Genomic DNA, 13893 nt, shown 5'->3' with positions numbered 1-13893 from the left:
ACAAATCACTTGAGCTCTCTAAACCTTAGTTTTTTATTAATTTGGGGTGATGGTGGTTGGTATTTTTGTCTAAATCTTTGAAAGGGAGCTAATTATGCCAAATTTATAATGCTTCATGAGAATTAGAGTAAATTACTTAGCATGGTCCTTGGCAGAGACTAAATGTTCAGGAAACAACTATTGCGAAACATGCAGCTTAAAAAACTTGTCTGCATGGCACATTCACTGTTAGATGGAACTGGACCCCCCTCCCAAGAGGCAGCAGTAGGGTTTCCCACATGTACTTCACTAGGGTCTTGGAGAAGAAAAATACAGAGGTCAGAACGGGGCTTCTAGGTAGCAATTTCCCACCATATTTTTCCTATGATGATTTAAAAAAAAAAAAAAAGCTGAAACATCAGAAAGGTCATATATATGTATACATATGTTCTTAGTTTTGTTATGTGTTTTTAGGAGCTTTGAGCCGGGCAAGTCAGGGAAGGTGTCACTGGGAACCAGAGTTGAATAGGAAGGAAGGAAAAGCCATCTGTGAAGTGGTGCGGCAAGAACACCAGAGTGAGACACAGAAGACCTAGGGCTAGTCCCTCTTTTTGCTTAGGAGCAGAGCAAATCATGAAAGCTCTCTGAATCTCAGTCTCTACTACTGTAAATTGAGGTTGGGTTCTATCCATAATTCTCAAGTCTGGGTGATTGTCATATTCATATGGAGGGCATCCTATTAAGAGGCCAAGCCTCAGAGCACTAAAGTCTTTTTTAAAGCATACCCAGTGATTTTTAAGGTGCAGTGAAGATTATCAATGGAGTAGATCATTGTTAGTTACTGCAGAATGGATGCCAAAGGCAACCCAGTTTCACTGGAGTAGTGGTTACCTGGGTATGTTTGGAATGCTGGTCAGAACCATATTATAGAAGGTTTTAGTCTAAGAGTCTATCTGTAGGTAGTTGGACATTAATAAAGAATTTTATATATGGCAATGTGTTGAAAGCAGTGGTCTAGAAAAAGTTCTTTCAGTTGTCTGCACATAATAAAAGGAGAAGAATGAGAGAACTAAAAGCAGATGTGTAAACCAAGGCATTAGCAAGCAAAACTGAGTAAGGTGCTGAGTAAGTCTGCAATAATGCAATAGTATTGTAGAACTGATTTTTAATATGGGATAATTATCAGAGAAACATGTGCTATAATACAGATATGAAAAAGGGATGCTACTAACATCAGAAACAGTTTGAAATGAAGTTTCAATCTCACATAGTAATCACATTACTATATAACCAAGGAAGGTTTTATTTAGATGAATTATCTTCTCTAAGTTATTATGTCAAAGCCACACCTATTCCATAAGCTCCCACCAATGGGTGAGCAAGAGAGACTATAGAAGAAATAGTGTCTTCATTCCTCTCCCTTTTAGAAACAAAAACAAATCACCACTTATCAACTTATTGGGCTTTCTTTAAAAAGAATTTAAAAATATCTCTCAAGGTGGCATGTGATGTCTGTTAGCCTGACCCATTGGTGCTTAACAACACTCAGTGGCTCCCGGGCAAAAGGAGAATCATCCAGGAGTACACAGCCAAAAAGAAATGTCCTCTCTGCCGGAGTCTTTGCATCTTGTAATACTCATATACTAAATTAACTACATGATGAAGTGTTTTTTTTTTTTTAAAGTCTGTTGGTCTCTCACAGGATTTTTAGAGAATGATATTTTTTATCAAGAATCTGGGTTCCTGGTGAATAACTTTGATGCTAATCTTTCCTTTGTGTCACATGAATGCTCATGGACAACCTCAAGCATTTAGGTTCATAGACTGTATTGAGTGGTCGTCTTGCTGAGTTCATATGTAAAAGGTCTAAGTTTTCATTCTAACTGACGTGAGCCATGACAAATGAAAACCCTTAAATCATTGCTATGATGATATTGTGAGTTTTTTTTTTTCTCTGCTGATTTGAAGAATATCTAAGCTAAATTATGTCCCAAGGGACTTAATTTTCAGCCTTAGTTTTCAAAGTCCGTATCTTCCTTTGGACTTTGAGAGGATTTCCAAATTAATGTTATTAAAGATGCATGCATTTTTAGAGGAAGAGTTCTGCTAACCATAAAATAATACACAAATTAGTGGGATACAAAAATACATTTCGTTTAAAAAACATGTGCCAATGGAAGAATTACATGAAGGTATATTTAGAATAGAAACTTGAGTGTATGTAGTGGACTTCCATGGAGTCTTATGGGTACTCTTTAAATGTTTGTCCATGAAATGAGTGGATCAATAATAAAGCACCAAGAGAGCTGTAATACAAATTAATTATAACCATGCCACTTAAAAGCCATCCCAAGGACAGTCCACTTAAGGACACAGGTGTTATACCTGTTCTCAAGGAAAGGACTTTGCAGAACAAGAGCCCATTAGGAGTCAGATAGACCCTAATAAGGAGAGGATAGTATGGACCACCACCACTCCTGAGAAACAGCTAAGTGCTTGACATATAATCAATAATGATAAATATTTGCTTCATTGAATTGTTAAATCCAAGGTCTATGTTGGAAGCATGGCGGTTTTTTCCCCCAAGGTCTGATAGGAAACTCCCTGCTAGTTGAAATTGCCTTATGTAACAAGGCAATCTTCTAACACTGAAGAACTCAAACTTATAGAGTGAATATTAGTTTTCCCTCTATGTAACTTCATCCTCAGAAACTGGAGCTGTAGGGGTGGGGCATAGGGGATGGAGGGGATTGTATCAGGAGCTGCTGTCAGCTGCCTTTGATACCTCATGGGACAGTTCTGCTGAAATCGCAGCGTGCATACAGATCACCTGGGAATCTTTTGCAACTGTACGATCAGATTCAGTAGGTCTGAATGGGGCCTGAGATATTCTGCATTTCTCACAGGCTCCCAGGTGATGTTGTTGAAACTGGTCTATGAATCGTACTTTGAGCAGAAAGGTCATTAGGGGTGGATTTCTAAGAAGTTAGAATCAGCAGATATGGTATGATGGAAGAGCACTCAGCAGACTGATTATATAAACATAGATGAGTCACTTGACTTCCCTGAATTGAAAATTTCTCATTAGAAAAATGAGTATAATAATAGAACGATAATACCTACCATATGTGATTGTTGTGAGAAATACATTAATAATGTTATGTGAAAAGATATGAGGGTATATGGCACATAGTCATTGCTAAATCAAGGCACAGTAAAAACATAAGCACACAACTCTATATTGGTAACTGTTAAAGAGGAGAGGACCTTTAGGCTGTGTCCTTGCTATAGTGCAAAGGATTCTCTTCTTCATTGCACAATCACAATGTCTAGCACTTAACGAGAGACCAGTGTCTGTGGAACTGTATTAATAGCAAACTTGGTCACTTCGAATACTGTACATTTTTGGCCCCAAAGACGTTGATATCAGCATAATGACCCAATGTCTCCTCATTGGATTTAACAGGAAAGAGAACTTTTACCCAAGAAAATGGTAATGACTTTTGGGCCTTGAATCCTCTTTAAAAGGAAGTGTCATCACTGGGAGAAGAACCAAATGAAGAAGTCAGAATTAGCCTCAATTTTCAGTAAAAATATGATGATGAAATGTCTCATTATTCTTTACCAGCCGGTGGTCACAGTAGTCTCTAATTTCATAAATTATTTATGGAATCTTTTCTCTCTTAGATATAAAACCAAAGTTTAACGTTGGCAGTTTGGCCTGGTTTGTTTCTGGAAGATACAGCCACTCTTAGGAGCTCAGCCTGCAGTGGTGTGACCAGTACTACAGGGACCCACATATCTTCACATCATTGTAAATTGGCTCTCATGCCACCCAGACAATGTGCCCCAAATTGTTCCTCTGAAGATCAAAGTTTCTCATTAACAAACCTGCAAAATATTGACTATAACTCTCGAAGAGTGCACAGCAGGAAATAGAAGGTAGAAAAAAGTGGATAACCTGAAGCGTAATTTACATCTTTACATCTCTTTCCATGGAGAATTCAGAGAGACAGAAAGAAACTGTTAACACCTTGAGATGATGTAGTTTAATTCATTTGCAATAAAATCCAGAGTGAATCAGCTAACCTTTGCTAAAAGAAATGAGATTTTTAGAGTCTAATCAGAGGATTGAAACAAAGTGTTATTAAAAGATGTTCTCCTCCACCCCTTCGTTATTTTCTCTAGGTCCCAGGAGAAAAAGGAAGAAGCTATCACCTTACTGAAGGATTCCATTAAATATGGTCCAGAGTTTGCAGATGCATATTCAAGCTTAGCTTCGTTATTGGCTGAGCAGGTAATTGTTTCACACAGTAGTTTTTTTCAATGTTATTGTTACATGTATAAATTAATGTTACACAGATTTTTGCACTAATGATTTAATTTGTAAAACCATATTGGACAACCAATCTCTATGTCAGTTTCTTTTGGACAAAAATTACAAGCCTAATTTTCTTCTCTCTGTGTAGTGTAGGTGGCCTTTAGACAAAGATGGTCCATTATTTGCCGTTGATATATTCTCTATCACTTTGGTACAGAATCTATCAAGAAAAATACGTGCTATTTGCTGTTGTTATTACTACTTACTTGTAATATTTTTCTGAGGAATTACTAGTGCTCTAAGATCTCTGAGCTCAGTATGGAACCATTTGATAATCCTACAAATTCTGTTTTAACATCAGTTAGAATATTATAGAGACTCGTGAGACAGGCTCCTAAGAGAACACTTTTTTATGGCATAAAACAGATGTGTTTTAATCCCCTCCTTCTTTTCAGTCGTGTCTGAATGATTTGATGCCAGTTTTCAGAGTCTTAGATGCATGACCCCTGCTATGGAGAAACAGATATAAGTTGTCTTCTCTCTAAATTGATGATACAGTTTTGTTGACACACATGGTGCCCTTGATAGACAGTAGATTCTGCTACCATAAAATGGCCAGATTATCTTTAAAACTCAAACTCAACATCTCTGCAACATGCCCAGCAGCATTCAATTGGCTTAAGGGTAATAAGTGATTTGCTACTATATGTCAATTTTGTAGGGAGCAATTTGCGTCAAAAATTTTTGGAGTCTCCAGCAAGAAGCAAAATTAGGACATTCTATGAATATTTAAGTGGCAGAGAATATAAACCTAGTTTTTTTGGTCTTTCTCCCTGTAGGATAGGTGGGCTTTAGATTAAAAACCTCTGTCTGTGTTGGATGATTTTAATGCATGCTTTAGTACATTGTGTGAGCTAAAATGGCCATGGATGTGGTCTGTGCTATACACTGGCAGTCCTTAGCTGCCCTTGGCTTGTGTTGAAACAGACACAGGGACCGGCTGCATCAGTGTTGCTTTGTCTCACCTCACCCCAGCCCCTTCCTTTTCATGAGCCCCTCCCCCTGTCTCTGACTGGCTGCTTGTTTTGTATAACATGCTGGTTTCTGACCAAATGTTACTATATCAGAGAGGTCTTCTGAGAGGACCCTTTGTAAATAGCAACCTTCCCCTGGCCACGATGTTCTCCACCACCGTGTCCTGCCTTACTTTCCCTATAGTATTTATCACCATCTAAAACGCATTTATTTGTGTATGGGCTTTCTGCCATCATTAGAATATTTGACTCTATGAGAATGGCTATGTGTTTTAATCGTCTAAGCTCATTTTTAAAACGATCAAGATGTTTAATGATGTTGAACTTTATTTTAGTTCCTTCTGTAGTATCTTTGCATTCAGCCTATTAACAAATTTTGCAGCAGATGGAAGTTTAATGTATACTTTTTCCTTAGTTATGTGTAAGAAGTGTCAGATGACTTATTTAAAATCGATTATTTGATAAATTTAATCTTTTGTGAACTGCAATGGTAAATTGCTATCAAGTTATTGCATTTTGCATATTTGAAGTTGTGAACAATTGTTAAGAAAAACAAATGATGACTAGGATCATTATCTTTTCTTACATACAAAGGTTCATCTTGTAGCACTTTCCTGTTCTACATGGGAATGTAAAATGCTGTGAGATCTAAGAATGTAACTGAAAGATTGAAAAGTTCTGTCTTCTGCCCCTTTGGGCAATTGATTTGAGCATGAACACAATGAAGCAGCTGTTGGGCATAACTCAGGACTGCCTTCCCCTCTGACTTTCAACATCCTATCTTCAAGTTTTGAACTATTTAGTCACAAAAGAGTGCATCAGATGTGCAAGAAAGGCACAAACTGTTAGAGAAAAACCCACCTAGCTTAACATTTTTTTAGTAGCAAACGAATTCATTTCTTGCTTGCACAACTTTATTTAACAGCATCCTGACATTTCAAACACCCGGAGTATATGAAATCAGTATTGACAAACCTTGGTCAATGTGTAACATACAGTGAAGCTCCCCTTAGTCAAGCGACCTGTCCTTCATTGCCCCCATCTGTCCCCAGGCCCACATGGATTGTGGCTGTGGGTCAGTCTCAAGCCAAAAAGCTCTTTCCTACACTCAGCTGAAATCACCCATTTTGCATGCAGTTTTTCAGAAGCTGGATGAAAGGATTCATTCTGTATTTACATCAGCCTGACATTCTGTATTTATGTCAGCCTGACATTTCTGATTTTCTAGGACTTTTTCGTTTTCTTCCTGCGGTACAGTGTATTGACTACCGTTTCCAGCTCTTTCAGTTGGCAAACTTGATAACAGTTTTAGTGAAATAATTAGTTTATGTCTTTGATTTAAAAAATGTTGTGAAGATCGGTAGCAGTTAGGAAGCCCTGCGGCATATCTACAGAACCTTCTTTCCAGGTCGACCTTTATCTTATGCCAGACTCTTTGGGTAAAGTTATTCAAGCATTCGTTAATTTGTTGAATTATATTATCATCTAGCTCACCTCTCTCAGTCTTGTCTACAGGGATGTTTTGAGACGCATTTTCAGACACCTGTCAAAATCCTTCCCCTGATGTAAGGCTGTGCATCTATAATATCAAAAAAGGAAACTAGGCTTATTTGGTATGCCTTGCTCTTATTATAAGCATGCTGCTGTCTGTTAACATCATTTCCCATCCTCAGTGCCAATAAAACCGTGAATGTAGGATTTGTCGACAACTAATATTGAGTTCCTTACTCTGTTGTAACCTGAAGGGAGAAATTCAATCTGTTTGCGCAAAATAGGGGATTTAACGAATTTGAAAAATAGATTAATGAGTTGAAAAGACATTATATGGTAGAACATATTAAGGCCATAATGGAGCCCAAGTTTTAAATGGATAGATAATAGGAAGTAAAGGTAAATATCAGAGGAGAGCGTTCTAAAACATCTGAGGAAGAAAATCTTGTGGAAAACACATGGTGTGTTTTCAAAGAGGCTTTTATATGCATTCTGGTGTGAGTAGTTGAGAGCCTTGTTTGCAGAAGAAAGTGAGGGAATGGATAGACTATCATGGAAAAAGATTTTTATGGTACATAGGGACTGTCAGCATGTAAAGGTTGAAAGGAAAAGAAAAATAGAAACTTAAGAACTCCAGGTCAGAACACCTAAGAAACTGAGAAGATTTATGACCACTGATAGACATGGATAAGCCAGACAGAAGCAAGATTTTAGGAAAGAAATAAGATGAGTGTCAACATTGTTTCCAGTTAAACAAGTAATATAAATATATAAAGGACAGTGTGAAAACTCAGAGAAAATGACTTACATCCTTTATTCATAATATAATACCTGGAGACAACAAATATTATCATTCTTTAATATTTTGCATGTCTTTTAAATATATTTATGTGTTTCCATACTAATATTTATACACTGTTTGTATCCTGTTCTTTTCATTTGCCATTAAATTGTACATACTATTATATGTTTTTTCATGGTGCTGAATGACCTTCATAAATCCCACTTAAATGGCTGCTTACTGATTTATCAAACTGATTCACTGTAATATACGGCAAATAATATTTCAAATGTTGGAATATTTGGATTCCTTTTTATTTTCTTTTGTGGCATTGAACTTTTTCTTTCTTAGGGCTTTTTTAAAACAATGTTTTAAATCATTTCCTAATGATAAATTCCAGAAGAATTTCCTTATCAAAGAATATATTTCATGAGTCTTGAGACATGTTACCAAATTGCTTTCCAAAAGGGCAGTTCCAGTTTACTCTGCCACCAGCAGTGTACAACCTTTAAGTTTTGAATGTTAGTGGAACATTTAAATGAAAATGGCATATGGACCAATGAGAGCGAAAGAGATCAGGGCTAGAAAAATAGACCTAGGACTTTACAAAAATGAAACCATATTATAAGCAGATAATTTCCTCGAGGAGAAAATGAAGAATAGTGTAGGAAAAAGCCCTGAAGAATTTTTTTAACCTTCTCATTTTACATAAAAATATGTGGTACACAGAATTAAGTGGCTGCTTATGGTGATTCACTAACTTGCAGCAGGACCTGGAGTAACACCTGGTCTCTAAGCTCCTCACCTGCCACTCTTGCGCTAGATGACACTGGGACCCCATGAATAGGCTGTGGTCTTGGGCCACATGGGTTAATGAGGTTAGGCATGGAATGGAGTGGAAAGGAAGAAGTGATAAAACAAACCCAGAAGGATGAGTTGTCATGGAAGCTAGACACATAAAAATATCCAGAGGAAAGTTTGTGTCGACTGCATCAAAGAAGTCAAGAAAACTGAGAACAGAAGATAAACTCTTAGCTTTGAAGTCAGGGTGGTCTCTAACTTGCTATACTCTTTGTTCTCCATTAGCATTCAGAACTGGCTGGACTCCAGCTTCACAGATAGGATAGTAAACATTTATAAGCCCACAATCATTTTTCACCATCCTACTCTTACATGGATTATATAGCTTTGCATTACAGTAGCAGTAAAGGAAATGAAATTAACATTGTTTATGACTCTGGCCACTGTAAATTATTACTGGTCCCACGTTTATAGCCTATTGAAAAACTCAATTAATTACAATGATAACACTTAAAATAAAATATTTTTCCTTCATGTATTTTGAAATATGACTTTACCCAATGTGAGAGTGAAGAGAAAATTGGAACAATAAAACATAAGTTGGAACTCTGGATCAAATAAAAAGTCCTGGATCAGGTTCTCTCCTACAAATGCTATACTTGGGGTACATTCAGCCACACTGTCTGTGGGGCTAAGTCAACTTGGACGAAGACCCTAACTTAAGAATTTATTGATTTAATTATTGAGCACATATTTATTGAGCACCCAGATGCCACCAAGCACCAGAGTGCTGAAGCGGCAAGTTATGTATGTGGTTACCCTCATGGAGTGTAGTATAGAAGGGAAGGCTACCCCTAGGCAAAGGTTTATAGCTCCCTCCCCAATGTCTAATGCAAGTGTAACAAATGTGCAAAGGGAAAGCACCAGCGAGCATGTTAAGGGGACATAACCTGATGTGGGAAGGGAATATGTGGGGAGTGGGGGTGGTTGCCAAAGGGGTGACCTTTAATCTGATATCTGAAGGACTGATAGATATAAACTGGGTGAAAATGAAAGGAAGAACTTTCTAGTCAGAAGGAGTAGACCCTCTAAGGGCTCTGAGGTGAGGAACAGTATTGAGCTTACTTCTAATATGTGAACTTAAAATCATGAGATCTGTAAATTTGGAAAGGAGAGCTTTATTTCCTATAATGGATTGTAGCCTGCAGGCTGGCCACCTTTAGGCTGGAAAGTATAGCCTCCCGCAGAAAGCAAAAGCAGGTGCTTTGAAGGGCGAAGGGCAAGACAGGAATTTATGCTGAATGGATTGGTTAAGTACACATGTTCAACAGATTATAGGAGGAACTGTGAATATATATGAAGGGGTCGCACATGCATAGTAAGCAAACATGCGTGTTACATACATCCCATGTGCACTTTGAGGTGGAGACACAACATTTAAATGCAGAGGCATCCTATGCACGTTTCCATGGACCAGCCAGAAGCAGTCCACAGTCCGTGGTTTCTTTCCAGGAAGGAATGCTGGTCAGTTGCCCTGAGATCATAAAAAGGGAGGGGGGCCCTGCTGCACAATGAGATGGTTGGTTGAAATTAGCAGTGGAGCAAGTCTTTCAAAAGTGCTAGTTTCTATTCAACTCTTAGGAAAGAGAGTGTAATGGTGGTTAGCAAAGGAGTGGGTATAATGCTTGAGTGATCTTACCTCTCTGGTCATGGCTGGGAACTGAGTTTTTAAGGTTTCCCTGGGGTCTCCTTGGCCAGGAGGGGGTTTGTTGAGTCAGGTGGGGGACTTAGGACTTTATTTCTATTTCTGAAGTCGGAAGAAAGTCATGTACCTGGAAGCATAGAGAATAAAGGCAAAATGGCATGAGAAAAGTCTAAAGTACCAGGAAGCTGCAGTTATATGCAAATGCAGTTTTCACCTCTTTTTCTGGTTCCATGACTGCATTATGAGTAGTTGCTCACTCTTGTCACTCTTTCTCTTTAGCATTTATTGTATTGTTCTTGATGTTCCTTCTTTAAAGTGGTCACTTCTTGTTTGTGTAAATTGTCAGAGTAGTGTTGATCACACTCTGCTGGGAGATGAGAAAATCTAGGATTAGAAAACACCTTGTATTTCCTTGGTGGCGAAGAATGCCAGATTAATTGATTCATTTTAGTTGGATAGGAAAGAGAATTAGACATCAAATATTGATAGCATGTCTATCATAAATGTTCATACTGATGATATATGGGTGGAGGAACTGTGGTAAAAAAAACGAAAGCAAAGAAGAGGGTGAGAAAACAGGTGCTTCTTTATCTTTTGGGCTGCTGTGTCTTGAATAGTTTCTTGGAGAAGTCATTGACATGAGTTTAAAGATCTGTTAGTCCTTAATTTCCCAGGTTTGTAATTACTATTACAATATTACGTTTGTAATTATGATTACAACATTACAATGTAATACTATTTAGTAATAAAGCCATTTGGCTAATAGGAAGATACTTTAAGACTCTGTGGCTTTAAAATATTGATCAGAGTGAAAGCACTTCTAGAAAATCAGCTCAGACACATGGTGACCCCGATGTCAGGGCACTGGCACCATTTTTTTTTCTATTGGCCCTTTACTGCTTTGGAATACCACTCTCTACACGTCTATACAGTAAGTACACATTGTTACAGGCCATCTGTTAATCTGTTTGCAAAGCATTGACTGGAGACCCCCAGGGTCCATGAAGGTTTATGCACTTTTCTTAATAGTACTAAGAAGTAAGTTGCCTTTTCCCTGTCATTCTGTCATGAGTATACAGTAGTTTTCTAGCTTTTCCAGCAGCCACAGGATATATCCACAGTTATGAAAATGCTATTAAAATACTCTCTCCTTTGTCAACTAAATGTGTGTGTGAGGCCAGATTTTCTTTATATATTCCAACCAAATATATGTACATAAAACAGATTGAACACAGAAGCATATGAGAATCCAGCTGTCTTAAGTCAGACATTAAAGAGATATACAAAAATATAAACTAATGCCACTATTCTCGCTATTTTTTTTGCTTTGAAAATAATTATTTTTATATAAATATATTGTTTATGTTTAAGTTTGTGATTAAGTAAACTAACACATATTTTTAAAGTTTTTCAGCTTCTTTTCCAATGTAGGAAATATTGATATATGTAGTCCACATAAATGGAAAGTTCTTTGGAATTCCTGGTAACTTTTAGAGTTCAAAGACATTCTAAAATTAAGAAGGTTGATAATTTCTGCATTAAGCCAATGTCCATTTGTCATTTGAGTTACTGGAACCTGAATTATAAAGTTTTCCAAACACACTATTTGGCTCAAGACAGTAAATTATAGTCAAAGGTCCTTTTTCAGGACATCTATTTTTCACTTTTCCTTTCTTGAGGTAAAAAGTATACTATATTGGGTAATTATAGCGTGTAAAAAGTGGGATGTTGACTGTGTTTTATCTCTCTTCCAAGGCCCATTTTATTTCCACCCCACTGAAAATGCTTTAAGTCTTGGAGAGGAGCCCATGGCTGCATGCTGCCCATTTTTAACTGCTGCCCTCGAAGGCCAATTTCACACTATGGCTGGGGACTCTGGTGTACAGCAGACGGTATTAATATGTCACAACCATTCCCTGGGTCACAAATATTTTTAATTAAAGTTGTCCTATAAATACCTTACATTCATTTCCTCTGGAACTTACAAGTCAGTAGAGACTAGAAATGATCAGGCTTAGATCAGGACTTGTAGCCAGTTGAATTAAATGAAAGTGAGTGCTTGAAATTGAGCTTCAGTGATTAAATAATAATGCTATTTAAGATAAATGCATTACCCTTCCAGAGAAGGTGAAATTTACTTTAAACACCTATACAGTATTTTCTCCCTGGAGAAGTGTTTTTGTTTGTTTGTTTGTTTGTTTTTATGAGTAGAGTTGATCATTCCATGAAATTGATAGTCGAGTGAAATGAATAGAAAGACAGATCTTAAAGACATTTTCATAGAGCCTTGAAACTGCCATTGGGGTTACTGAAGGTATAGGGCTGTGATTCATTGCACTTGACACACTCAGTCTTTAAATCTCACTATTTCTTTGGATTTTGAAAATATCATTTCTAGTGGAAAATCAGCTCAGCTCATGGATGCAAAAATGAAAGAGAAGTTTTAGATTAAAAAGATAATCTCTTTGCCTACTTTGGAGGAGCAAGAAAGTGGGGAAAAAAAGTAATATTAGATCCAGTAAAGCAGTAATTGCACTTAAAAACTGTTGTTTAGTGTTGCATTTGACTTCAGAAGCTGAGACTGTGAAGACATCAGTTGTATTCCTTTCAGGAAAAACACCTTCTAACTTAAGTAGTTTGGTTATAAAGATGTTTTTCAGATCTCACGTAGCCACAGATAGTTTTCAAGCACATCTGTGTTACACAGCTGCTGAAGTTAATAGCGACCAATGCCCTTGGGCATTTGGATCATGACAGGCGTACAGTATCTAACCCTAGGTGTGGCTGCCACTCTTGGGTCCCTCCCGCATACCTTGTGCTTCTCCTCCCACAGTTACATTATTGCCTCCTTCTTGTCTGAATTCCACTCAGTGGTGAAGGCAGGGATTGTGTCTCTCACTCACTGTTCTGTTTCACGGTATACACGCATGGCACATGCATGGTGTTAAATTAAGTTTAGCTTGACACGGCTTCTGTCTCATGTTGATGTTGTCTTTCTCAGCTCTTTTGATTGAAAAACAGAGCCTCTTCTCCCTCAAGGAATAAATGCTCTTTAAAACCTTTTAATTACCATTTTGGCTAAATGAATTACTATTATTCTACAGTGACCTGTGATCATATTTTAATTAAATGTTTTAAACCTTTGACATATTTGGCAGGCTGCTTTCCTTAAATCAAATTTCAAGTTGGTAATGAAGTCTTTTTGACCTCAACTAACTTAGGATTCTACAGAGACCTTATGCAGCATCCAAAAGAGAGTATATGGACTTATTTGACAGGCTAAACTATGGGAAGCATTGTCAAATAAGTAATGTTTAGCTTTTGAGTTATATTTTTATGGATACATTATTAATATATGTTCCAAAATTGTGAGAGATTGCTAAAATTCAGATATGTCTTGGTATGTTATCCATCATAATTATGGTTATTATATTAAATTATTATAGGCTACAGGAAAAAAAATAATTTTTTGTCAATTACATCTTTAACTATGACCATAGTGAACTTTTCCATAGTTAATTGCTTGTTTTCTAAAAGCTCTTGATAAAGAAGTAAAATCCTAGAATGGCGTGTCTTCAAGGAGGTTCACAGAAAGGATGAAAAGAACCCTGACAAGCACTCTTGAATACAGGTTTCTGATAACTTAAAGATCACATTATTTGGACTAAGAATTCCCAAAACTCTAATGAAGAGACTGACTGGGTTATAACACTTCTAACCCAAGCAACACGAGAATTCACTGAATACCAAGAAAATACTTTCCCAGATTTTCATGCTAAAT

At 37.2% G+C, this 13893-nt stretch overlaps 1 protein-coding gene across 4 annotated transcripts in view; it reads left to right on the top strand.

Annotated features, from left to right (window-relative positions):
• Positions 1-13893, top strand: part of TMTC1 (transmembrane O-mannosyltransferase targeting cadherins 1) — a 284687-nt gene that overhangs the window by 244516 nt on the left and 26278 nt on the right. For all 4 annotated transcript variants that reach the window (XM_031650377.1, XM_031650376.1, XM_031650378.1 and 1 more), the window contains one exon: positions 4168-4276. In XM_031650377.1, the coding sequence (XP_031506237.1) occupies positions 4168-4276 (109 nt within the window). The remainder of the gene's footprint in view (positions 1-4167; positions 4277-13893) is intronic.

The sequence above is a fragment of the Papio anubis genome, chromosome 9 (assembly GCF_008728515.1).
Source record: "Papio anubis isolate 15944 chromosome 9, Panubis1.0, whole genome shotgun sequence".
NCBI lineage: Eukaryota > Metazoa > Chordata > Mammalia > Primates > Cercopithecidae > Papio > Papio anubis.
Note: the sequence above shows the minus strand (reverse complement) of the source record. Positions and strands in the feature narration are given on the sequence as shown.